Source organism: Parambassis ranga, chromosome 19 (assembly GCF_900634625.1).
Source record: "Parambassis ranga chromosome 19, fParRan2.1, whole genome shotgun sequence".
NCBI lineage: Eukaryota > Metazoa > Chordata > Actinopteri > Ambassidae > Parambassis > Parambassis ranga.
In genome coordinates this window covers 4,241,229-4,267,408 of record NC_041039.1, presented here as the reverse complement: position 1 = coordinate 4,267,408, position 26,180 = coordinate 4,241,229, and the positions used below count along the sequence as shown (strand labels likewise).

Here is a 26,180-nt window from a genome sequence, read left to right as displayed (position 1 = left end):
TGTTTTAAATTTTACTATTTAAATTTATTCAACTGTTGATTTAGGAAAAAAACAGGAAATTAAATCAATTTAAATAAAGAAAGTATTTACAGCGCCCCCTGTAGGCCAGGGCTGCTTCGGGGAAGAAAAAAAACACCGTATCAAAACAGAGCGTAGTGAGGGGTCAAGGTTCGTGCCCGTACAGCTGTAAGCTTTCAGCTCGATCAGAAAAGGAGTGATCTGATCTCTGCGATCCACAGAGTGGACCTGTGGATGCGTCTTACGCGCTGCAGGATCTCCACAGCAGATTGTGCAGAATCAGTTTAAAGTGTTGTGCAGAGGGGCGCGGTGAGCGGCAGCGGCTACACCATGATCCACATCGTTTCGTTTTGCTCTCGGAACAACTTTTCTACAGCTTTGAGGTTTTTACGGAGACCATGGAGCCTTCAGCCCGGGATACCTGCAGCCACACGGTGAGTCAGGATTTAAAAGTAAATCAAAACACCAAAAAACAATATTACATTTATTTTAATTACATCTCAAAATTACAAAGTTATTAATTGGAATGGAATGTGTAACGCAGAAAAGTGATTTCAGTATTGTGTTTTATTCATTATGTAACAAACGTGTTTGAGTTTAGTATTTTCCTTTAGTATGAATATGTATTTATTTCTTCTACAAAATTCAGATAAAGCTGCGTTTGATTGAACATCAGCGTGTGTTGTTTTTTGCATCAACTCTTAATTCAAATGCAAGTCTGGGAATGAAAATTGTTGGAAACGAAAAGAAGGAAGGAAGGGGAGGAGACTAAAGACAAAAAACACACTCTCGCACAATAGTAGACAAAAAGTAGGTATCACTGTGTGGCTGTTGTGATTATTGTGTTGTTGAGGTATTTGTATAGTTAAATCTGTGAAAGTCTTCTTAAGCTTTATCACACATTTAGAGTCACTGTTGCTGCTTTTTTTAACGCAGGAACTCTAATGTGACTTTAATCGATTTTCCATCAGGGCAGTGTAAACTAATAAAGTCTGTTTCGTGTTAAAAGACAGCAGCAGTCTGTGCCACGAAGCCAGATTAGAGAGGTCTGTTGAGTCAGACTTTTAACCCGCTACATGACCACAGTAACGCAATCTGCCAAGTTAACCGGATCAGGATACGTTTAGAGTTTCATCTCAAACTGGCCATAAAGGGCGCTGCTCTTTCACTTACTGCCTACGTCATCACCATTCACAGCACCATTTTGGTGCCTATAGGACCGGTATTGTCCTGATCCCAAAGTCTAGCCCAGCTCTCCTGACTGCTTGTCCACAGGGCACAAACACAGGCCAACGTCAGGAGGAGGATCAGAAAGTTTAGAGTTACTGTTTGCTGTGCTGTTTGTTAATTATTGGTCTATCGGGTGTATATTGTTTTTAATTACTTATAATAATATATTCAATATTATACTTGTTTGACGACGGGACCCGCAATTCCCGCGGACCCTAGGGCCCTATAGGCAACAGCCTTTGTCGTCTATGCCGCAAGCCGGTTGGTAACACCACCACAACCAGCTGTCAGTATAAAACTTTCAGTCTCACATATATAATATGAAGATACTGAAATATGCCATAAATACCCATCTTGAGTTGAGTGTGTTTGTTCTGTTTTTCTGCAGTATCAGTTGAAATAATGAGGCATTGCATTATGATTAGCACAAAGAAACTAAATGGCATTTTATTTTTCACCTTATTTTTCTGCAGCTTAGTTGCATTTTTATCATGATAATAGTTATATGTTCTCTATATCTTGCCCACTACCTATTCCTCCTGCATTGTCAAATGTGCTTGAGAGGACTCTATTCAGTGATGAGCAATAGTCCAAAGTTTAATACATAAACTGTTATGTACACAAAAGGCAGTCCAACCAGGTGACAGTACAAAGGGGCTAGTGAATAATCAGAATCAGATTCGGAGACAGAGTAAAAAAAACTGAGAGGGAAATAACTCAATCAGTACCAAAAGGGCAAAGACAAATCTAAAACACAGGTAAGGTCACACAGGGAACTTGAAAGTCAGAAAAAGGCTGGAACATGTGGAGAAAACACACAAGATGATGGCAAGGAGTGATGGAAGACAAACACCTTGAATACACAGGGGAAGGGATGACACAGGTGGAAAACATTTGGGCAGGGTGGGTAATCAGCAGGGAACACTCAAAGGTGGTAAACAAATGGAAGCAAAACACACAGGAATACACAGGGGAGCAGGTCTTTCAAAATAAAACCAAAAGAAACCAAAAGAAACCTACAAATACTATTAAATAATATATATATATATATATATATATATATATTTTTTTTTTTTGCAAAAAAAGTGTCAAACCTCCCACTCCCACAGCTCATAAAGGGTCATGTATAGGTCAGGACTTTGCTTGACCCTTGATGTGTTCTCTCACTGATCTTCTCCTGCTTTCAGTGGCATACACGTGGATTCTCCACCCATCAACCCAACTCTCACCACCAGCTATGCCCATGGCACGTCTTCAACGTCGTTGCTCCACTCTACAGTGGGAGAGATCCTGCTGAAAGCTGTGGAACGCTGGCCTGATAGAGAGGCTGTTGTTTTTTTACAAGATGGAATCCGCAAGACTTTTGAACAGTTTCAACAAGATGTGAGTGCTCAAAGAACCTCTCGCTACATTAATGATAGTGTTAAATCAGCCTGGAAGGCAAGAAACAGGGCCCCAGAGCAACTTTTTGTTACTCGTAAATTTTTCTCTGCTTTTTCTGGTGTGCACTAATTACACACCAAAAACAGGATATAAGACGTTTTCATACTGTTTGTGTGTAGGTGGACCAGGCTGCCGCTGGGCTGCTGGCGCTAGGACTAAAGAAAGGAGACCGACTTGGGATGTGGGGGCCAAACACATATGAATGGGTCCTGATGCAGTTTGCAACAGCCAAGGCCGGCATTATACTGGTGAGTCAAAAGCTTAACTTTTATAATAGAGGTAAACTTGTAGAAATATAAAAACAGAGTCTAATTAAATATATTTTATCAACAGGTGTCTGTGAACCCAGCGTACCAAATAAGGGAGGTGGAGTTTGTGCTGAGGAAGGTGTGTGATTTTACAGACTGTTGGTGATCCACAGAGACCCTTTCAGGTTTTTTTTAAAAAGTATTTTCCACATTCTGTTTAATAAAGCAATGTTGATACATGTTTCCAAACACAATAGTTTCATTTAGGAAGTTTAAAATGATCATTATAGACAGTGATGATTACATGCCTGTTGTTTATCCTTTTTATGTTTTAAAAGCCTTCGGTGTAGTTTCTAACAAGCTTGAGTTTGACTGCATGTGTCCTGGGGAATCCTAGTCCATTCTTCTTTGGTGGTCTCCTGGCATGGACCCTGGTCCTTTCAGATATTAAGGTGGATTTAAGTCAGGGCTTTGTGCAGACCTCAGTCAAAAACTTAACTAGAAGAGATGTTTGCTTCAGGTTGCTGTCATGCTGGAAGAGAAAACCACAAACTACTGCTGATGCTTTAGGTTTTCAAGATTTTCAGAGAGCCCTTAGAGGCTTAGAGGTGTCTTTTCTGTAGAAAAGGAGTTCTTCTTTTTGGTCTACAACCTGACAGTCCATTCCTGTGCAAGACTCTAGTGACTGTCTTCTCTGACTCAGATTCAGGTCCAGACTTGGTTAAATCCTTCAGTGGTGTCTCTGCAGTTGTTCTCAGCTCTTTAGACACATCTCTCACTAGTTTTCTTTTCCCCGGGGCCTTCGAAATCCACTTCCTGAGTGCAGATCAAATGTTTACAGGGTCACTCAGTTTAAACATAGACTGCATAGTATCGTTGTATAACACTGATTTGTACTATGGCTAAACAAAGAGGACGCTTCTAATGGGGGGTCATAATATTGACCCTGCTAGGTTTTGGCTTGTGTGACAAATATCTATATCAACTAAAGGCTATCTGAAGTGAAATAACATGCTCTATAGAAGAGCATTTTGGAAATATTTGAAAATTTGACATTGTCATAGGGAAATAAATAATTTTGTCTCCAACTGTACTTCTAATATGAACACTAAACCCTTAATATGGCTAGTCAGAAGCCCTAAAAGAAACCATGTTTTATGCTGATCTTCTTCTTTTTATGCTTCTGCTGCACTGTTTTGGCAACATCTTTCTTTACACTAATCATGTTGTCATCTTGAGCTTGTAACTTTTAGTTTATTTTAAAATTGCTGTGTACCAGAAGTGAGTCCTCTTTCCCTGTGTTTCCTTAGGTCGGGTGTAAAGCTGTTGTCTGCCCATCCCAGTTTAAGACTCAGAAATACTGTGATATGCTGAGGCAGATCTGTCCTGAAATTGATTCGTCCAGCCCTGGAGACATCAGGAGTGCCAGGTAATGACATTTGTACATCAAATCATGTCTGGGCTTTTGCAGTGTCTTCATGTCTTTCCAAATAAGGCAACCAAGTCTTTAGCAAAATGTTGCATCCCTTGATGATTTCCAGGAAACCATCATGCTGAGGGAGCTTCTGCTACGTCCTTTACACTTTCTATCATTCTTTTTTGAGTTCAAACAAAACAACAATTCAACTGATCAATGATGTTTCTCTATTAAAATATGCAGAGACTTTAACAGCTGCCTTACATTACAGTAGAACTTACAGCTTGACCCACAATCTTGTTCTTCTGTCTGTTTTTTCCCTCCCAGTTTGCCAGAACTCCGTTCTGTGATTGTTCTGGATAATCAACAACCAGGAATGTTTAACTTCGAGGACGTGATGCAGGCGGGCAGCAGTCAGTACATGCAGCAACTTCAGGATCTGCAGAGGAGCCTCTCATTCGACGAGCCGATAAACATCCAGTTCACTTCGGTAACTGCTGTGTAATCCTCCCTGGTGAGGTAGCAGCATGTCTATTGATAGATATAGATATATAATAATAGATTTTATTTTATATTACCAACAAATCACACAACCTTTATGTATCTGTGCCCTCTTCTTTTTGGAAAGACTGATCTACTAAATCAAAAAATTTTATTGCCTTGTAAATACATTTATAATCAAAATATCTGTTTTCAGGGTACGACTGGTGCTCCGAAGGGTGCCACCTTGTCGCATCACAACATTGTTAACAATGCGTACTTTGTTGGAAAAAGAGTGGGTTACGACTGGAGGGTGAGTCTGAATCATCGGACTTTATATTTGCATTGATAATGAGCCCAAATTGATCATGGAACACTGCTTCACCTGTGTAGTGATGCAGTCATGTGGCAGAAGTGTAATGCATGAGCTCCTGCAGATGTACAGTATAGATGATTTGAACGCCTGCTGATTTTGTTAGTTTGCCCACTAACAAAGAAATGATCAGTCTATAATTTCAATGATAGGTTTATTTGAACAGGGACAGAACAATAACAAAAAATCCAGAAAAATGCAAATAAAAAAAGTTATAAATTAATTCACAATTTAATGAATTAAATAAGTATCTGATCCTCCATCAATCAGCCAGATTTCTGCTCCCAGGTGTATTTTATACAGGTAAGGAGCTGCTGGGCACGGACACTCTCAGCTTGTTACCTGTATAAAAGACACCTGTCCCATCAATCAATCCAGATTCTAAACTCTTCACCATGGCTAAGACCCAAGAGCTTTCCAAGGATGTCAGGGACTGTGGACCTGCACAAGGCTGGAATGGACTACAAGACCATCACCAAGCAGCTGGCTGAGAAGGTGATGCCATTTTAGTTGGTGCCATTTTTCACAAATGGAAGAAACATAAAATAAAAGTCTTCCTCTGTCTGGAGGTGCATGAAGATCTCACCTCGTGGAGTTAAGATAAGACCAAAATCCAGCTCTTTGGCATTGCTGTGTTTGGAGAAGAAGGAATGCTGCCTATGACTCTAAGAACACTGTCCCCACTGTCAAACATGGATGGTGTGTCTTTCTGCCAAGGTGACAGGACAACTGCACTGCATCACAGGGAGGATGGGGCCATGTACTGTCAATTTTCGGGTGAAAACATCCTTCTTTTAACCAGGGCATTGAAACTGGGTCATGGGTGGGTATTCCAGCATAACAGTCTTTCAAAACACACGGCCAAGGCAACAACGGTTTGATCGAGAAGAAGCATATTAAGGTCTTAAAGTGGCTTGGAGGGAGCTGAAGGTTGGAGTTGCCAAACATCAGCCACAAAACATTAATGACTTGGAGAGGATCTGCAAAGAGGAGTGGGACAAAATCCCCCTGAGAGGTGTGCAAACCTTGTGGCCAACTACCAGAAACATTTGACCTCTGTGATTGCCAACAAAGGTTTTGCCACCAAGTTCTAAAACATGTTTTGGGATCAAATACTTATTTTATTCAAGAAAATGTGAATTAATTATAACTTTTTTAAAATGCATTTTTCTGACTTTTTTCAAATAATGTTTTCCTTAACTCTACATCAGTTAATGTTCACATGAAACCTCAGAGTAAGTGTTAATTAACTGAGGATTTCTGAGAGAAATTGCTGATCTCTTGCCAACATAGTTAAGTAGCAGTTTTGCAGATTAATCTGGATGTGTTCCTGATTTTTCTTTCCAGCCTCACACTCGCCTGTGCCTGCCGGTGCCCATGTATCACTGCTTTGGCTCTGTGGGTGGAGGGATCTGCATGGCCGTGCACGGCCTCTCAGTGATTTATCCCTCCGCCTCATATGATGGAAAGGCCAATTTGGCTGCGGTGGAGAGTGCAAGGTAAAGAAAGATCTGCACAAACCAATGAATCCAAACTGTCATCAGATTTAAGCCTTAATTGTCTACAAGGATTTTAATGAGCTTAGACCAGGGGCTGGCAATTATTTTTTTGCGAGGGCCACATAGACTTCCATTAGAAAAGCAAAGGGCCACATTTCTTTCATAAATAATAATATGAATTGAATCAGAGATCACTGGCACAGTATCTACCTTTATAAATATGCTCTTGTTACATTTTCATCACTGTAAGCAGTGTTTCACACAGACCAATGTGTGGTGGCATCTCGGTGTCACATCGGTCGGCGAGTTGGTCATTGGGGTTTATAAAGGTTAAATATACACCTGTATGCTTATCTGTGACAGTTTTAAAGCTACAAGAATTTTGAATCGAGTTGTTAGTCAAATCTTAATTCCCTCAGTCTGAGTGATAAGACGAATAAATACATGCTTACTTGAACCCTGCCTGGACCTTCCCCCATCTCAAGTCAATACATTACAGGCCAGTAGAATGAGTTTGCTCATACAGACCTGTCCTTTTTCATGTTTCCTGACTCACCAAATTGAAATTAAAGTTCTTACTTTAATTTGTGCCTAGTTTAGTTCTAATCTAAGGAATGGATTACAAAAACATCTAAAGCTGAAGGTTTTTATTTCACTATATGAACTCAACACTGACCTCATATGTCAGCCTGTTCTTGTTTTGTAAAATGACATTTTCTGGTAAAATAAAGGTTAAAATAAATAATGTGATATAACCACATACATACATTAATAGCATAAATACTATAATCAGATATATGGAACTACTGAAGGCACAACAAGGCAACTAACTGATTAATAAAACAGCTTTTGGTGTTATTATTCATTTGTGACTATGGGCATATAACGTAGTTTATCTTAACCGTAACCGCGTTTCACCTTAAGTCACCTAATGTTTGCTGCGTTACCAGCTCTGTCTGTGCTGAGTTAGGGTGCGCGATGTTCCATTATCAAGACCGTTGGCCGTCTTCTCTGTGAACATATCCGCGAAAAAAAAAACACAGAATCCAGGTCTGTCCAGGTCATGGACGTCACTAGGGTTGACAGATAGGGGGGGCTAATCACACCCCTGCCCCCCCCCCCCCCCCCCCCCCCGCCGTTGATTTTTTTTTTGGGGGGGGGGGGGGGGGGGGGGGGGGGGATTTGCGACTTTTCTCTATAAAATAAACGTAAGACACACAAATAAGTATAACAAAATACATATTTACACATTATGATTACTTCATTTCTTATTGTCATTATATATATTATTTTTCAGATGGTTCCAGATGCTCCAGGTAATTTCCCACAGATTTGTCCCACAATGGGCAAATTGCGTTTTTGCAACAGCACAGTTACAGAAAGCAAAAGATTACCATTACTGCACAGATGAGTGGAGGTAGAAGTGGTTTGTAGAAAACTGTACATAGTGCATCAAAAGAACAAATAAGTAATTTATTGTATAGTGTGCTGTGTGAATATTGCACCTATCAACCACCAATCCACCTGTTGTCCATCTGTGGAAAAGTCTTCTGCCAGTGACTCTGAAACAGCATCTCAGTCTATAATCTTTTCTTATTCTTTCAGAAATAGTCGCGCTGTAAATGTTTCTTTTGTCCCTGCAATAGTTGTGTGGCAAAAGTTGAAAAATGAAGCTGCGCTACATGAAAGAAGTGCTGTTTACTGTGAGCGTCTGAGAGCGAGCTCCCCTGTTCATCCGGAACGTCCTGACGTAACTTCCGGGTTAGCGTAACAAAACATAGCACCGCTAATAAGTCAAATAAAAGTTTCCAGTAAGAAGTAACAGTGAATAACAGTGTATAACAGGGGTATGCAGAACAATGCACCTTCCGGCTGAGATAACAGTCCGCTACGTGTCTATTATTGCGTTCAGGGCCGCTTTTCAGATGTGTAGACGACTCAGCTAGTTTAGTGGAGATACTTCTCTTGTCTTCAGAAGACATCTTTGATACACCACGTCAGAGGCACAAGGCTCTACAATTGGACAATTGAGCCCCTTGTGATATCGCTCGATGGTCCGATTGGACACTGACTTGCCCGTAGAATAATACAGCCAGTCTACATCACACAGTAGTGTTGGGAGGTTCGACTCTTCTTACTGACTCAAATCAGTTACTCTCGAACCCTCACGTGAACGAATCTTATTGTGAGTCATTTCGTTCATTTCGTTCATTTTTACAGCCGGTGGCGCCGTGTCCCTCTGTAGTATAGTGCCGCGCATTGATATGGGACAAAGTATAATAAGTATAACTACCACAAGCAATTCAAAGCATGTGAAAACATAAGAGGGCAAATACACACCACGGTACAGTGACTTCTGTCCTGCATCCTCCCTGCCAGTGTTGTTTAACAGTGCCACAGTGACTAGGTAGCTGTCACGTGACAAATGAACGAGAGTGTACTGCTTCACACACACATGAGCTGTGAACGAGAACGAATCTGTGCAGCCTGTGGAGCTTGTCACGTGACAAATGAACGATGAACGAGAACGAGGAGGAGAACGAATCTACAGCTCTGATCCGTGCAGCCTGAGCAGCCTATCATGTGACAAATGAACGATGAACGAGAACGAGGAGGAGAACGAATCTACAGCTCTGATCCGTGCAGCCTGAGCTGCCTATCACGTGACAAATGAACGAGGAGGAGAACGAATCTACAGCTCTGATCCGTGCAGCCTGAGCAGCCTTGGTTACATATGATTTCATGACTGGATAATGTACTATTATATTTATTATATAATGGCAGAGTATAACACAAAACATGATGTCATTTTAGAAAGCATTTATTTACAAACACACTTTACATTATATACACAATAACACTACACATCAACAACAAGCAAAGACCATTAATTATAATTTCATGAATACATAGCGTTTGCCTGGTGTCACGACAAATTGAGGAGCGTCAGATATCAGACATTCATTTCCTTGTTTGTTTCTGAGTCCACAGCCCCGCAGCTGAGCTTCAGCTCTCGCGTGACAAATGAGCAATCCGGAACGATTCGTATGAACGATTCGTATGAACGATTCGTATGAACGATCTGTGAACGAGTCACAAGTTCCTTTGCTGATCATTTGCTGCTGGCCAATTGGCACACAGCCTGAGTGGCTTGGCCGTCACGTGACAACAGAACGAAGATCCGGGGGCTACCGCGACTCAGGAACGAATCATATCTGTTTCCTGTCCTGCCAACTGAGCTTTATGCGGCTGCCTGCCATGTAGCGAAAGAACGAATCACTCACTGAGGGGACTCGTTACCCCGATTCATATAGAAGATTCGTTCATATCGAACGAATCGTTCACGAGCAACACATCACTATCACACAGACATGCCTGAAGTGTTCGAGGAAAGAAACAGAACGTCTCTAGCTATTACTTTACTAATGTATGAGCGACATATGCTCTAATGTCGTATACACCGTGGTCAACTCCGAAATAATCAAGATAATAATAATAATAAATAAAATATTGCCGCAAATTATAGGGGGCTTTGGATTATTTTAGGGAGGCTGAAGCCCCCCTAAAATAGGGCTAGCGACGTCAGCGGTCCAGGTCTACTTTGAGTGTGTGCTGGTTGTATGTTGAAAAACAGTCGCGCACAGAGCAGAGCAGCACAGATGATGTGAAGATATTTTTACTGAGTGCGCTGTGGCGTTTCTTCACGCTTTACCGTACATTTCAGCATAGTCGCGCAGCATTTTTAAAGTGTACACAGCGCGACTGTGTCTCTCCAAAGAGTAGATGGGATGACGCAGTACTGCAGCGTGGAAGAGACAAGGAGGGTTGAAAAGACGTTATCGGTAATGCCGTGCTCAACAGCTGACTTTTGCTGCCTTCTTGCGGCCGGATGCGGCCCGCGGGCCGTACTTTGCCCAGGTCTGGCTTAGACTGTAATCACAAAATCTGGAGCAGTGTTGTAGATTCAGGTTCTGATATACAGAGTACTTTCTGTGGATTAAAGCCTGTTTCAAAGTAAGGTAATTTAGTCTGATGGGAATTAAGCTGTCGTGCAAAATGTATTACCTTCCATTTAATTCTTTGTTTTTTTTGTGTAAAAACTATAAAAATCAACTTATCATACTGGGGCTTACTATTGGGCAGTTACAACCTCAGACAAACAACAACTTCACTGTGCCATGATTCAATAGATCCAAGTAATGGTTTCCTGTATGACTTACGGTAATCAGCCTCTCACAATATTGTGGAAGCATTATGGCCCATTCTTGGGCCTCACATTCTTAAGGTCTGGGTCCTATAGGGACAGCTGTTCTGTGCTCCTGGGGCCCCACCGCCCGTTGTCTTCCCACATTCCCAGTCTGTCTATACTTAAAGAATGTAACAAGAAAAAAAAAACAGCTATGGACAAAATGCATGCTGCTGCAAAGGGACAGTAAGTGACACTGGTATATCAGAAATTGCACGTTGCAACTAATGCCTGAGGAGTATATGATTGCAATGACTGCAAGGTGTCCAGGTCTGTGTCTGTAAAACAAGTCCAAACATCAGTCCTCCACCACCGTGCTTGACAGTGTGTATGAGGTGTTTCTGCTGAAATGTGTTTGGTTTTCAGCAGACATGGTGGTGAGCATTAAGACCAGACAACTCCACTTTGGTCTCATGTGTTCATAGCACATTGTTCCACACGTGTTGTTCTTTGTTCAGATGCAATTTAGTGAACCTCAGTTCTGCTTCCATGTGCTTTTTAGACACAAGAGTCTTTCTCCTGGTAACCCTTCAAACAAACTCTACTTGTTCAGTCTTCTTCTAACTGCACTGTCACATTAACACTGAGCATGCTGAGTGAGGTCTGTAGACTCTAAAATGTAGCTCTTTGTTTTTTTGTATTTCTCTGATCTTCGACTGAATTTGCTGGGTCCACTCCTTTTTGGGTTCAGTTTAGAAATCCAATGATTTAAATACGTTTTTACACAAAAACATGGAATTGATGAAAGGGGTACTAACTTTTGAACAAGGCTGTAGCCCTTCATGCAATCATATAACGAATTTGGAGAAAAGTAATATTTCTGTATCTGTACATTTAGTAACCAGAAAAAACTGCTTGTGTTTTTTCTTCATTTGAGGTGAACATTTCAAATTTTTCCCAGTCTGGTAAGGATTAGTCTTAGGCCTTTTCTTGAGCATGATCAGATTTCACTTTTTGTCTTGTTGGTTAAGGACAACCACCTGGCTCAAGAAATTTGATATATACATTTTTGCCACTCCCTGTTTATAATTTCAAAAGGAACACAGAGATTATAGTGTGCTGCTGTATGTAGGGTAAAGGTCTGCGTTTATTGTTGGTGTGAAATAGGATACACCTTTTGATAAAGATGAACCTGTTCAGGTTGGAAGTAGAGAATTGCATGACTGCAACACATCATTTGTTTATTAAACACCTACAATTAAGTTCCTGTTGTTGCATGCCCTCTACTAAAGGTTAGCCATAGTCAGTCTTCATATATACAGTATGCCCTGACCTGCAATAAAGGAATTTTTGCAGAATATTGTGATGAAGGGTACCTTTGAGCATCTACAGTTTCACCTTTTTATCTGAGGTTTTGTCATTATTAGTGTATAAATTTAATTATAGGAAATGATAAGCTCTCTGAGGTCACAGTAACCTTTGAGCACCTTGTGTTACTGAGGATGTTATATGACTCCTACCTGAACACTGCTGACCACATTCACCAGGTCATAGTATCAAGCGTCAAGCAGGTGTTACTGTTGGAGCTGATTGTAAGATGTTGGATACAGTATTATCTGGTAGCACTGTGTATACAAAATTAGACCTAATAGCTGCTTTTTCAAATCAAAGATATAGGTTTGAATTCATCTTTTTGGTTTTTATCCACTTGATAGCTCGCCTGTTTAAAATATAAAGTACACAGTGCTTTTTTCCATTAGCTGTTGACACTTTCTGTGCCCACACAGGAAATAGTTAATGAAGGTATTACTGTTGTGCCATATTTACATGTATACATACAACTTTCTCTCTCTCTCTCTGTTGCTCTGTCTGTGGTGATGTTCCAAGGGCCCTGCTGCTCAAGATTGTTAAAGTTAAAAGCCAATAAAGTGTGACTCTGTGACGGCTGACCTGTTTGAAGTACAGAAAAGTAGACCAAATTTTGATCAATCTTGTCAATTTTTTTAATCATGATTAGCTTAAGTAATTACTGTTATGCATGACTGTTTTGTTATTAGTAGGGACAGTTCATTAGTTGTTGGGTGTTGTTAGGGACATGTACCTGTTGTATACCCATGATTTTTATGAGTCACATTGTCTTCTAAGGTGCACTTTCATCTACGGCACCCCCACCATGTATGTCGACATGCTCAACCAACCAGATCTGGCTAAATACAACTTGTCATCATTGGAAGGAGGTGAGAAAAGAAGAGATACCTTTAAACATTTAATATATTTTTTTGCTGAGGGTATTTTGATAAATTGATTTATGTATTCCTACTGGTGTGCTTTTCTTTTTGTGCTGTAGGCATCATGGCTGGTTCACCTTGTCCTTCAGAACTTGTGAAGAAAGTCATAACTACAATGGGCCTCAAGGGAATAACAGTGAGTCATCTTAAGTAAGATTTAGTGATGTAGTTCTGCCTTTACACACTAGGGGGAGACACACTCCGACAAAAAAAAATCCAACAGGTTTTTACAGTGTCCTATTGGAAAGATCTGATATCAGACTTCCTATAAAAAAACACAATTGAGATTTCATTTTATAAACGTTTTATGGATGTTGGCGCTTGTTGGCACTTCCAAAAGTCCAGAAAATGTAAAGATGCTAAAGACATATCAGATATCCATAAAGTCAACACTTCAGAGAGATGCTGTGAGAATTGTCATTAATGATCCTGCATATCTTATTGTACATCCTATACATTTGTACATGTTAAAAAATGCTTTTTTATTGAAGTTCGTATGATTTAAGTTTACACTTTTTAATGTCTCATGCTCTGAGGCCTTGAATGCAGTATGAAAAGACAACACAGCCCTTATTTTACCAGCTTCCCAGTCATACTTAGGCCTTCATTTTAATATAAATGAATGACTAATCCATATAAAGTCTGTATGCATTTAAAACAAACAGAAAGTATGTGTATATGTGAATGTTTTTGTCTGTGCTTATACTAATGATAACATCTGGCAGATGAAAAGGTCTTAAAGTAGAATCAGTTAGCATAGCATTGGTTGTAGCCAGTCACCTGGACAGGCTCTTCCTCAGCGTCTCCTGCAGGAGGGGGGAAAAAGACAGAAAAAAAAATCATCAGCCAAATCAAACAGTCTGCCCTCCAGCTGAAGACCCCGTGACCTGGACTCAGTGTACTGGACCTCAGGGCCAACATGGAAAAGTTCAGGCAGGGACAGAGGGGAGGACACAGAGTTCTGTGGTTAGGAAGAGAAAAGTGAAAAACAAAATCATTCAAAGCCAACCCTAACTTCCTCCCAAACCACCTTAAACCTCATGTTGGACTCCAGGGTCACACCATAAAGCACCACAGCTGAAAACCTCCCATCAAAAAGGATGGGCGTGACATCTTGGACCAGTAAGGGAGAAAACTACACCTCTGCTAAAGGTTGTAATGACTGAGGGGAGACTCAGAAATTGTGGAGGTCATGCATGGCTGTGGACAGGTCCAAAAAGGGAATTTGCTATGACAAAATATCAAATATGAAAAATGTGCATTTGAGCAGAATTTTCCTTTAATTATCTCCAGATCTGTACAGTAGTGAATGAAAATTGTCATAGTCAATCACCTCTATTCACCTCTAAAGGATTTTTGTCACAGTTAAATAGTACAGTATAACCTGACATCTGAGGCGTTTAAGGTTAACAAAATGACATATAAAATGTGTTAAATATATTTTAATATAATGTATAAAGTAACTGGATTTAAGTGCAAGTTTATTTTCATATTCATTTTATCAAATCTGATAAATACAGAATCATTACTGCAATCTGGACCTTTTTTCTTGCCCTTTTTTGCTACCCTGAGCAGACATACCGTAACACCTTGTATAGACGCACATCTAAAATCCTCACATCAGCTAATTTGAGTAAACATTTTCTCAGGACAACTCATTTTACTGCAGTAGAACCCCTGTGTCAATAACACATATTTTATTAGTGACAGAAGCATTCCCTCCTCCTATCATTCACCCACGCATACACCAAACAAGTAATGACTGGTGGCTGGTGATCAGGACAAAGTACATCTTAGTGTTACACAATCTTTGTAGCAACGGAACACAACAATTATTAGGTGGCTTTTATTATATGCACCTCAGAAATAATACTGAGGTCCAGACTTTGGGGACCTTAATGGAGCTGTGACTGTCTGTTCAGGTGCTTATGTAGAATTTCTTTTCTGGCCATGTTCTTGGTTACTGTACCTTGTGGCTCTGAGTTCAATGACGTGTTCCCTTTTTGGCTCTCTTTGCCTTCGCTCTGCAACCACTGAAGGCAGTGCTGTCTCTGACTTGTTTGGCTTTCTGTGCAGTTGGAGAATTGCATACGGCATCTGGGCGGTTGCGGGTGGAGTCCATCCACCTGCACACGGAGACAAGGAGTAGCAGTGCTTGTGATGGTGAAAATCATTTTGCTGATCGGTATCAGTTTCAAAATTCATTGTCACCTGACATCGCCTTATGATGAGCTGTATTTTAAAATGCAGCTGTCTGAATTGACTGGCCCAGACGTTAATCTGCCATCTTTCTATTACAGTCTATGTAATAATGTCCAGTTGAGCTAAACTCAATGAACAGATCAGGTAAAAGAATCACAGTGAGCCTGTCCTCTACTGTAATTGTACATAATGTGAATGAGAAAGTGCTTTGAGAATAGGTAAGGCTGATGTAGACCATCACCACCACTACATTTTGACTCCACATTGATAGAGCTTTTATTGAGACATAGCAGCTTCCTTGTTGTTGTTTGTGTTTGAGGTGAGTTCTTACCTGCGCAGTGGAGCAAGCTGGCACGTGCAGCTCCACGGGTTGTTGGACAGAGTGAGGTTGTTGATGGTGCTGAACTCTAGACTTTTAGGAAGGGACTTCAGTTTGTTGTTGTCCAGGTTAAGCACCTTGATCGCTGTCACACCCGTAAATGCACCATCAGAGAACTAGAGAAGAAGAAGAAGGGAGAGCCACACATGAATGATCAATTTTACTGAATTTAAATCTCAGAGACCACTGAGACTACACAGAAATCCTCCATCAGCACTCCCTGTCTCTGTCAGGAGGCAGACAGATGGAGAGCGTGGGAATCTCACCACTGTTTCTCTGGCATGAAAGCCTCCTCTCATCCTTCCTCCAGCACCAGCACTTATGTAAACACTAACAGTCACTGGCCTCCTTCTTTCCCTTCTGCTTCATATGCATCTGTGAGGGTGCTAAAAGCTTCAGAGAGGTGCTAGCTGAACCTACCTACGTCAAGTTTTGTCTTGAAGATGAGGGAGGATGAAAGAGCAGCTGGACTTTAAAGGGCTGTTTTATGTAAGCCTGGAGGAGATGGACCTTGGAAACCTTGGAAATTTCCTATGTAGAGCGTCAAGTAGCTGAGGGAATGGTATTTTGAAGCAATGGAAGATGGATGACTTCCAGCATGGTGGAGGTGTTTTCACTCTTTCTGTCGTGTTCCTGCTCTGCCAGGAAGGCTCGCAAAGGGCCCAATTGTCCATTCAACTGGGGCGATGGCAAGCTAAAAATACTCCTCTTTATGCAGCGTGGAACACCCTGCCTCTATTTACCTGTCTCCTAACCCCTCCTGACCTGTTTACAGGACCCTCACAGCCAGAGTAGAAAACACACCCCGCTGAAAATAACTCTTGTGTAATAATTAGATGCAGACATGCTTGGCCGAGGTCCAGCAAACAAAAACACCCTAAAAATACCTGCATTTGGCTGAAAAATGGCTCAAACCGGGCCGCCCATGTGAACAGCACCCACTGCCTCCTGCTGCTTCCACCTGGCTCTCACACAGTCCCAGCGTGAGAAGCTTGTTGTTGTACAGTTTCTCCCTCTGGGATGCCTCCATACTTTGGCACAGGCGCCCTCAAATATTGGATTAACCTCAAGTATGAGGCCAGTGGGCTCTGGGGAATGTCTGAAAAGTGGTGTGGTACAGCAAAGAGTGCATACTGTAGAGGCTCATACAGCTGCTGATGTGGATGAACAGCTGTGGAACATCTGCCTATATCTTTAGACTCTGCTGATCATGAATGGAGGGTACAGTAGAGATTAATGCAGGGGTGGTTGATAATCATGTTTGTGTGAACTGTTTTACCCAAGGTAGAAGAGATGAATTATATAACTGTGATGAGCATTTTAACTGGACGACGTCCATAAAATTTGTAGTATTGAAGAAATGGTACACAGGGACATGGTGGCACCACTAAAGGAGAAGCAAGGCAAACTTTCTGCATAGTTATCATAACCACTTATCTGTAATGGGGTGGGCTTTATGTGATGACTTGCTGTTTGCCTTTTTATAGCAAAACCGGCAACACTCATTCACCTACTCAGCTAATGCCATTTTGGAAGTCTCTTGTTGATGCTAGTCTGGTTGTTGCTCTGTTTATATCACATGCTCTAGTTGGTTGTATGTGTAAGCAATTGATTTAACAGTTTATCTGTTCATTCTGCCTCCATTGTTACTCCCCCCTTGGAAATCCTGACTGGAAATACTGACCTTCTCCAGACCCATGTTGTCCAGGTGTAGCTTCTCCATGTAGCGCCCAAAGCTCTGGAAGGCATTATCTGGGATGGTCCTCATGGGGTTACTCCCCAACGTGAGCTCCTCCACCACTCTCAGTTTGCTCATTGCTGCAATGGGATAGGTGGACATCTTGTTCCTGTCCAAGGTAAGAAGGGCGAGGTTCTCCACGTCATCCAGACAGCCAGGATGCAACGTTGTCAGCTCATTCCCGCTCATGTGCAGCCAACGCAGGTCTTTGGCACCCATGAAGGTGCCCGGCCGCAACTCACGCAGTTTATTGTCATTGAGCTGCAGGATAAAGAGGTTGATCATGGGGGAGAAGAGCCCCTTTGCCAGGTCACTGATCTGATTCCTGTCTAGGTAGAGGTAGGTGAGCTCTGTGAGCTCCTCAAAGGCGCCAGGCTTAATGCTGCTGATCTCGTTGTTGGACAGGTAGAGGTAGATGAGCTTCTTCAGCCCTTTGAAGGCCTGGGATCCGATCTCTCGAAGCTGGCATTGCTGCATGTGCAGAGAGATTAGTCCCTTACTTTCGCTGAAGGCCCCCGTTGAAATGCTGCCCAGGTTGTTCCTCTGCAAGTTCAGCAGACGGGTGGTCTCTGGCACCCGGGGGATCTTCTTTAGCCCGACGCTGTCACAGATGACGTGCTGAAGGTCACCATGGCAGTGACACAGGGTTGGGCACTGGCTCGGGGCTCCCTGCACTGCGGGGCCCAACACCAGAAGACAGGTCCCCAGCAACAACCAGCTCACACAACGCATCCTGACGTATAGAGGAGTCCACTCAGTCTTACAGTCTTCTAGCAAAAGAAGCAGCAAAAATGCAGCAGGGATGAAGAAGAGGTTGAACCAAAGTGTGTTTGTGTTTGAGAGGAGAGGAAAGGTGAGCGACTGAGCAGAGGTGGGCAGTGCTGAGAGACATTCACTTTGAGCGGAGGATGGCCAGTGAAAAGAACACACAGCACTATTTATAACATCTACTTGAGGGAAAAAAAGGAGGGCTTGCCAGGGTGTTGGAGTGAAAGGTCTGTAGGAGGAAGTCAAGTGTCTGTGAGAATTTAACCCTGAATGAGCCTGCTCCATCTTTTCACACAGCTCACTGCAGGATGCACATGTCCAGAAAAATTGCAAGAACTTCTAGTTTTTTTTCTTTTCTTTAGAAGTTCAAGGTAAACGTGGCACAAAGTCAGGTTGGGTCTTAGCACTCTCCAGGCATCTATTGTTTTTCAGTCTGCGGTGGCAAGAAATGGAGCCGCAGCAGATGCAGATGTTTTATAACCTATAATAGGCTCCAGATGGTTGGTTGGTTCTACCTATAACTGCAAAAAAGATACTTCTGTCATCACAGGAAGGAAAGTTTTAGACGCCACCTTGTGTTCCTGCGTGCATTCTTCAAAAAGCTGAGTTTCCGATCATCAAACAAATTTAAATATTGGACAAAAATAGCACAAAATTTTTAAAATGACAGTTTTAAAATGAAGGTTTTTATTAAAGAGGGGGAAAATCCAACCCTACATGGCCCTGTGTGAAAAAGTAATGCCCCCCTAAACCTAATAACTTGCTGGGCCACCCTTAGCAGCAACAACTGCAAGCAAGTGTTTACGATAACTGGAAATGAGTCTTTTACAGCACTGGAGGAATTTTGGCCCACTCATCTTTGCTGAATTTTTGTAATTCAGTCACATTGGAGGGTTTTCAAGCATGAGCCGCCTTTGTAAGGCCATGAATCTCAATCGAATTCAGGCCATTTTAAAGTCTTTATTTTGTTTTTTAAGTCATTCAGAGGTGGACCTGCTAGTGTGTTTTGGATCATTGTCCTGCTGCAGAACTAAGGTGTGCTTCACACAGCATGAACAGATTGCCGGACATTCTCCCTCAGGATGTTCTGGTAGATGGCAGAACTCATGGTTCCATTTACCACAGCCAGTCTTTCAGTTTCTGAGGCAGCAAAACAGATCCAGACCATCACACTACCACCACCATATTTTATGATTCCTTTTTTGAAATTCTGTGTTACTTAATTACGTACTTAATTACTATGTTACATAATTAATGGGACACACACCTTTCTGAAAGTTCAACTTCTCGTCGGGCCACAGAGTATTTTCACAAAGGTCTTGGAGATCATCAAGATGTTTTCTGGCAAAACTGAGACAAGCCTTTATGTTCCTTTTGTTCAGCAGTGGTTTTCGTCTTGGAACTCTGTCATGCAGGCCATTTTTGCCCATTTTGGCCACTCTTGGGAAGCTTGGTTATGTTTTTACCATTTGTGGATAATGGCTCTCACTGTGGTGTGGTGTGGTGCTGGAGTCCCAAAGCTTTAGAAATGGCTTTAAAACCTTTTCCAGATAGATAGATCTCAATTACTGGTGCACATTTAAGATGGATGGTCCCTCCCAGGAAAAATGGAATTTAGAGTTTACTTAACATATAATATTGTCTCCTCCCTGATTTTCCAGGTTTAATTTGTCTAAGTTCAAGTCATTTCCATCCATTCCATCTACCAAGTGTTATTTTTTGTGCTCTGACAAAAGTTACCAGTTCATCAGTTCCAGTTGCTAAGTAACACTGGATGACTTTATGCTCTTATTGTGGTGTTTGACAGATTGGATATGGCACAACAGAGAACAGCCCTGTGACATTCTGCGCCTCACTGATGGACAACTTGGAGAGAAAGGCTGAGACAGTTGGCTACATCATGGACCACTTAGAGGTATGTCAACATTCATCATGAAATCACTTTTCTTTTGCTAAATCAAAAGATGAATGAATGACCTACTTCACAGGCCAAAATAGTGGACCCTACCACTGGACATGTGGTACCTCTGGGGAAGATAGGGGAGATCATGATCAGAGGATACTGTGTGATGTTAGGATACTGGGGCGACACTGCTAAAACAGAAGAGGCCATCACTAAAGAAGGCTGGTACAAAACTGGGTGAGTCACTAATGACCGTACTTGTATTCGAAAATCATCATTCAGGTTTAAATAAGCAGTGTTTCATGTTTGTTGTTGCGTATCTGTATCCAGAGACATCGGCAGCATGGACGCATACAGCTACTGCAGGATTGATGGCAGAATCAAAGACATGATCATCAGAGGAGGAGAGAACATTTACCCAGCTGAGATTGAACAGTTTCTACACACACACCCTAAAATCACAGAGGCACAGGTGAGTACAAACAGCACCCTCTTTGGTGATTGATTCCACCTCAGGTGTACTATTACTCTGGTCTGCACCATAGCACATCACTGTCATTGTAAATACAGTTTTTTGCCATGTTTCTCATTTGTTTGTGTTTTTGTCAGGTGGTCGGCGTACAGGATGAGCGTATGGGTGAGGAGGTCTGTGCCTGCATCAGACTGGTCAATGGACAGGATTGTACTGCAGAAGAAATCAAAGCCTTCTGCAAAGGACAGGTAGGTTCTGCTTCCTATCTTAAATCTTTATAATGAACTACAATTATGTGACCTTTTACCTGTCTGTCCTGTCTTTACAGATTGCTCACTTCAAGATTCCACGCTACATTCTCTTTGTAACAAGCTATCCACTCACTGTTACTGGAAAGGTATCTTCCCAAATCCTGACATCTCCCTTGGGCTTATAAAAAGCAGAATTTAGTTCCAAGAATGTTTAAAAAATATATAAAATGGTTTGTCAAGAAGGGCAGCAGGGTGGTGCAGTGTCTCACAGCAGCAAAGTTCTTGGTTCAAATCTGGTTGGGGAACAGATCTAGTAGAATTTAGATGAGGGCTAATGTCTTGCACTTCTCTCTAGTTGTTGTGTTACTCTCTTGGGAGGTATTTTAACATAATTTATGGTAGACACACGTTTGAACAGATCTAACCCTGATCCCCCAAGGCAGGAGGGAATGTTATTAGGCTGTCTGCACGCACACTGCAGCCTTAACCTGAAGCAGCAAATCAGATAAAACCACACCCACAATTTAAAATTCCTACGATGTGGATCAGATACATTAAAATGACAGAAAAATAGCTGCTTCTGGCTGCAGTTTCTAATATGCACAAGTAGAAATTAAATAAGTTAACATTAAATATGCCAAAGAAATGTTTTAAGAAAGAGCTGTACTATAAAGTAAACCTGTATCATCATATAGCTCAGCCCTGACATGTCTTGTTCATTTTTCTCTTTTCAGATCCAGAAACACAAACTACGTGAGGTGGCTGAGAAGCAGCTCAGACTGACTCAGGGAAAATAAACCACAGATTGAACAACAATCAACACAACCAGCCATCAGAAGAAATAAAAACATCAGACAGCCAAAAGACCAATAAATGGTTTCCAGTAACATGTACAATTCTCTGCTGTACTCAAATGTGTAATCATCTACAACAGTCCCAGACAAATATATTTGTCTGGGAAAGTTACTGAGCCTTTACAAAATGTAAAAATTATGCAGCCACATGCAGCTGATTTCTGTCTTTTAATGGCAGTCCTTTAACTACCCAGTTTTTTATTATATTGGTGTAATAGAAATATGAACTGATTCATGAGCTGTAAATGAATGAATGACTTGTGAGAACAAGCCACTCTGTACTTTTTATCCTGCCAAAAACATTTTTTATATAATAAGTCAAAATAAACCTTTTACCACATGATTAAAAACAGGTGAGGGTGGTCCTCTTTTTACGGGAAGAATGAAGATATTTTGATGATCCCTGTGGCAGGTACACGCCTCACAAGCCCTTTAAATACCATTCAGACACAAGTTCTGATTCAAACTGAGAGCTTTAAAATGAGCAAGGATCGGAAACAAACACACTGAAAAGCTGTAAAGAATTTCCTGAGCGAGGTACATGTGCAGTCCACCTGACACTGGGCTGCAGGATCAGATGTCTTCTCCTGTCTAGACCTGAAGGACTCAACCCAGAAATAGCTCTTTAGAAGCCATACGAAAACAAACGGTGCTCCCGGCACTTAAAGAGGAAGCTTAAGGTTTAGTTAGCATTTTTTTTATTTGGCTTAAATTGAATGTTTCATGGCACGGTATTTTTACAGAGAGTGTCCGCCAGAGGTTTTAGGAAATCACTTAAAAGCCAGAGGAATGTGCAGCACATTTTTGAGGTCTAATTAGTGTAGAGGTTGCAAAGTGTGAGCGTTTTTATATACAAGATTTACTCACTTCTCTCTATATGCTCTGGAACATTTGGAATGTTACAAAATTACACTGCTATCAAAATTAACTATGAGAGTGTCTAGAGCTGCCAGAAAGTGTACGGCATCAGAGGAGAAAGTTTACAAAGGTTACAGAGTCTCCCTCAAGTGGTAAGAAAGTGCACATTATTTAAATTGATAAAGATGATCTAACTACATAATTTTGCAGGAAGGTTGTTATGCTGTAATAAAAGTTTTCTTTAAGCGGATATTTGGACTATAACAATAAAATATTCCTCACAAATGTGTTAACACCTTGTGTTTACCTTCCCATTTCAACACAGCAACGCCTTGAGGCACAAACCCAACTCCATAAAGAAGTGGTTTTTACTTCAAACAGGCCTCACAGAATCCTAAACTCAGCTGCAGGCAACACCTTTAGGAGACCCAAGCCTCATCACCCAACATTGTGGGTTGAACCTCACTACTGCTACATTTAGCTCCTGGTGCATTAAACCAGAAGAGAGGAGGATACAGCAGCTGATGTGTTATCTGTATTTTTGATGATATTCCACAATCATGTGTGTGGGTAACTTGAAGTCAGTACTTGAATCCCTTACAGGCCCAAACTTTCAGCTGTCTTAGTCCTTGGGCAGAGGGATCCCAACAGCTGTCTGCTGTCCCTGCATCTGCTGCTGCGCCTCAGCCACCTGCTCCTTGGTGCAGCAGTCCTGCAGGAACACAGCAGCCAGGTTGCGGAGACGAGGGCTCTCCGAGAGGGAAAAACGCAGCATGCACTGCAGGATGGCTGGATCTGTGATCTGAGAGTGTGAAGAGGGCGTTGTGAGGTTCATGAGGGTAGTGATTGCCGACAGGACTGTCTCTTCCCTCTGGCTTGACAGACAGTTTGTAATTAAGCTGATCCCACTGCTCTGCAGGATGATGTCTCTGCATTCAGGGTCCATGCTAAGATTACATAGCCCCCCTGAGAACATGACACATAGAAAAACAATATAACCAAAATGAGGGATATGTGCATGATCACATTAATTCATAGTTAGTGTTGGTGTGATATTTACCCATTCCAAACTCCACAAAATTCACATTCTCCTCAGTCAACATGTCCAGGAAGAGGTCGGTCACCTGGAGCTCCCGAAGATACTCCATATTTTTTGGATCATACGCAAAATTGGCCAAGTTAGCCAGCACTTGCTCCTTTGCCTCTGATGGTGAGGAAAAGGTTACATAACATACATTAAACGTTAAACTAACTATTAACTGACTTGTTGGTCAAAGAATAGGTTGAAGTACATATTTAATGCACCAGAGGGCACTACAACGAAAGCTCACTAATCATGTGACATTTTTGTGTAGGCACTTCTTAAAGCAAATAATGTTAATAAAACTTTAGAAAACCCGAAAACATGCCTTTTCCACACAAATCACTAAAAATGTGACAAATAACTAAACGCACCTTCACTGTCAGTGTCCTGAAACTCCGTAACCAGAGTTTGTAAATATTCAAACCGCTCTGAGCCTTCAGATAAGCCGCTCCTCTTCATCATCAGCTCTACAAATCTAATGCAGAATGTGTTTGTTTTCAGCTGTGCCCCGGTGCGGTCCGTCCCTCAAATGTGTTCGTAGAACTGCGCGGATAAGAGTAAAGTTCCGCCATACAAAATTCTATTTTAAAATAACTTGTGATGTCTAGTAAGACTGAATTAAAACCTCATTTGCGTATATGATGACGCAATGTTTGTAGGTGGCTGTTCCACTTGGAAAAATGGGGATAAAGTGTAATGGTACGGTGAATAGCCTCCGTACCGTAGTAAGAGAGGTAAGAATGTAAGTAAAAAGTATCTATACAATGATTGTTTAATCTATTGCCTAGTTATCCCACGATTATCACAATCTTTTAAAATAAAATAGAATAAAATAAAACAAGAATACGGGAAAGCGGAAGCTAACCCTTTGACGCAAACCTCCATGCTGCCGTACCGGAAGTTACGTTGTGAGTATGTTTATGTATCCCGTGTGTACGTGCTGCAGTTACCTCAACTCATGTTCATTAGAAAGGTCAGCTAAAAACGTGTAGGTTAGTTTTGTATTTTGTTAAATGAATTCAGGTGCAATGAAGCAAGCCAAGCTGTCCGCCGGAAAACGTCTGACCAAACCAATTCTGTTCGGGACAGTGATTGTTGGACTGGCTACAGCCTTCTTTAACAGGTACGAGTTACAGCGTTGGCACCTGTTAGTATCAGAACATTGGAAAATAGTCTTAAAAACTTTAATTCGCACTTTCGACGATTTCCGTTGTGTTGTGGCATTGTAGATATTTAGTATTCTGATGACAATGAATGCAGCCTCTCCTGTGATTAAAAAATAAAATGACCTTGGCTAAGATTTGTAACAAATTCATTTAACATACACAGAGAAGACATTGAAAGAATTTAATAAAACACACTTCATCATCATCAGATGAACTAAACATTTCAGGTTTTTCAAATTTATTATGGTTAAAATGATCTACAGTTAAGCTCAAAATGATTCATACCCTGGCCATATTTTGACTAAAAGTGAATTTCCTTCCTCCTGACAGGAGGCCAGGTAGAGGAAGAGAAGAAGAGGTTGACAGGGCAGAGAGGATGAAGGAGAGAGAGAGAGGAACAAACATGCACAAATATCATACATTACAGAGAACAAACATGACAGGCTGTTATAATTGGAATGCTGAAAAACTATGCATTGTATTTATTAGTTTTTTTATCTGATACATTGTAGCCCCTGGGTTTGTCAGAGGGCGGATGCAGTTCAGCATTCTGATCTGGACAGAGAGAGAAAGAGAGAGGGAGGGAGAAACACAAAAACTACAAGGAAGACTGGAGAGGCCTGATGAGTGAAGAGGGAGGAGATGAAAGAAAAGGAGAGGAGGTGGAGGAACTGCTTGGTGGATCATGCTTGTGTCCCCCGTCAGCGTAGACCTAAAAGTTTAAAGACTTAGAGTTCAAAGAATACGAGTTAGTCAGCCTGTTCTACCTGTGGCTGTATGTCAAGAAGTGACTGTAACTATACCTATCAGCCCTAAACACTGTGTTTGAGGCTAACTATATGCTTTATTAAACAGAAAGGGTTTAAGTGTGGTCTTTTTTTATATAACTAACAGCTCGTCCTCCCATTCTACTTTTATGAGTTCTAGGAACTACAAGTAAAGCTGCACTCAGAGATCTTACTGTTCTATAAGGGACATATGGTACTATTACATATATATACATGTAGAGCCTTGTAGGTGAGGAGAAAGATTTTGAAGTTTATTCTTGAGCCCACTGGGAGCTAGTTAAGAGAAGCTAGAACAGGAGAGATATGATCCCTTTTGCCTCTAGCTGCTGCGTTCTGGATCATCTGCAGGCTGTTGATGGAGTAATGTGGACATCTGGACAATAGTGAGTTGCAGTAGTCCAGTCTGGAAGTAACAAAAGCACGGATGAGTTTTTCAGCATCACTCTGAGAGAGGATGCTCTGATCTTAGCAATATTACAGCCGGACAAGGTTGTCCCCACCTCTCTCAATTTATGATTGCTCAGAATGTTCTAGA

General features: G+C 41.4%; 3 protein-coding genes across 4 annotated transcripts; 1 reads left to right on the top strand and 2 right to left on the bottom strand.

The window, feature by feature from the left end:
* The first annotated feature begins 131 nt into the window (after window positions 1-131).
* On the top strand, window positions 132-22,101 carry acsf2 (acyl-CoA synthetase family member 2). The gene is made up of 16 exons (XM_028430907.1): window positions 132-452; window positions 2,436-2,631; window positions 2,811-2,939; window positions 3,025-3,078; window positions 4,250-4,368; window positions 4,684-4,846; window positions 5,054-5,149; window positions 6,557-6,708; window positions 13,040-13,131; window positions 13,242-13,318; window positions 20,077-20,184; window positions 20,258-20,409; window positions 20,503-20,644; window positions 20,782-20,892; window positions 20,973-21,041; window positions 21,630-22,101. Exons 1-16 carry the CDS (start codon window positions 349-351, stop codon window positions 21,690-21,692), a joined length of 1,827 nt encoding a protein of 608 aa, XP_028286708.1. The 5' UTR covers window positions 132-348; the 3' UTR covers window positions 21,693-22,101.
* chad (chondroadherin) lies at window positions 13,754-18,392 on the bottom strand. 2 transcript variants are annotated; one of them, XM_028430908.1, is made up of 4 exons: window positions 17,448-18,392; window positions 15,716-15,879; window positions 15,152-15,308; window positions 13,754-14,143 (listed from the first exon to the last, which is right to left on the bottom strand). In XM_028430908.1, the coding sequence occupies exons 1-3, from the start codon at window positions 18,231-18,233 to the stop codon at window positions 15,167-15,169; spliced, it is 1,092 nt and encodes a 363-aa protein (XP_028286709.1). In that variant the 5' UTR covers window positions 18,234-18,392; the 3' UTR covers window positions 13,754-14,143; window positions 15,152-15,166. The 2 variants fall into 2 exon arrangements, with proteins under 2 accessions (XP_028286709.1, XP_028286710.1); XM_028430909.1 differs by having other exon boundaries at window positions 13,754-13,988.
* Window positions 22,102-22,430: 329 nt separating the features above from the next.
* On the bottom strand, window positions 22,431-24,536 carry armc7 (armadillo repeat containing 7). The gene is made up of 3 exons (XM_028431377.1): window positions 24,063-24,536; window positions 23,668-23,811; window positions 22,431-23,573 (listed from the first exon to the last, which is right to left on the bottom strand). The coding sequence occupies exons 1-3, from the start codon at window positions 24,151-24,153 to the stop codon at window positions 23,230-23,232; spliced, it is 579 nt and encodes a 192-aa protein (XP_028287178.1). The 5' UTR covers window positions 24,154-24,536; the 3' UTR covers window positions 22,431-23,229.
* Between the last annotated feature and the right edge of the window lie 1,644 nt (window positions 24,537-26,180).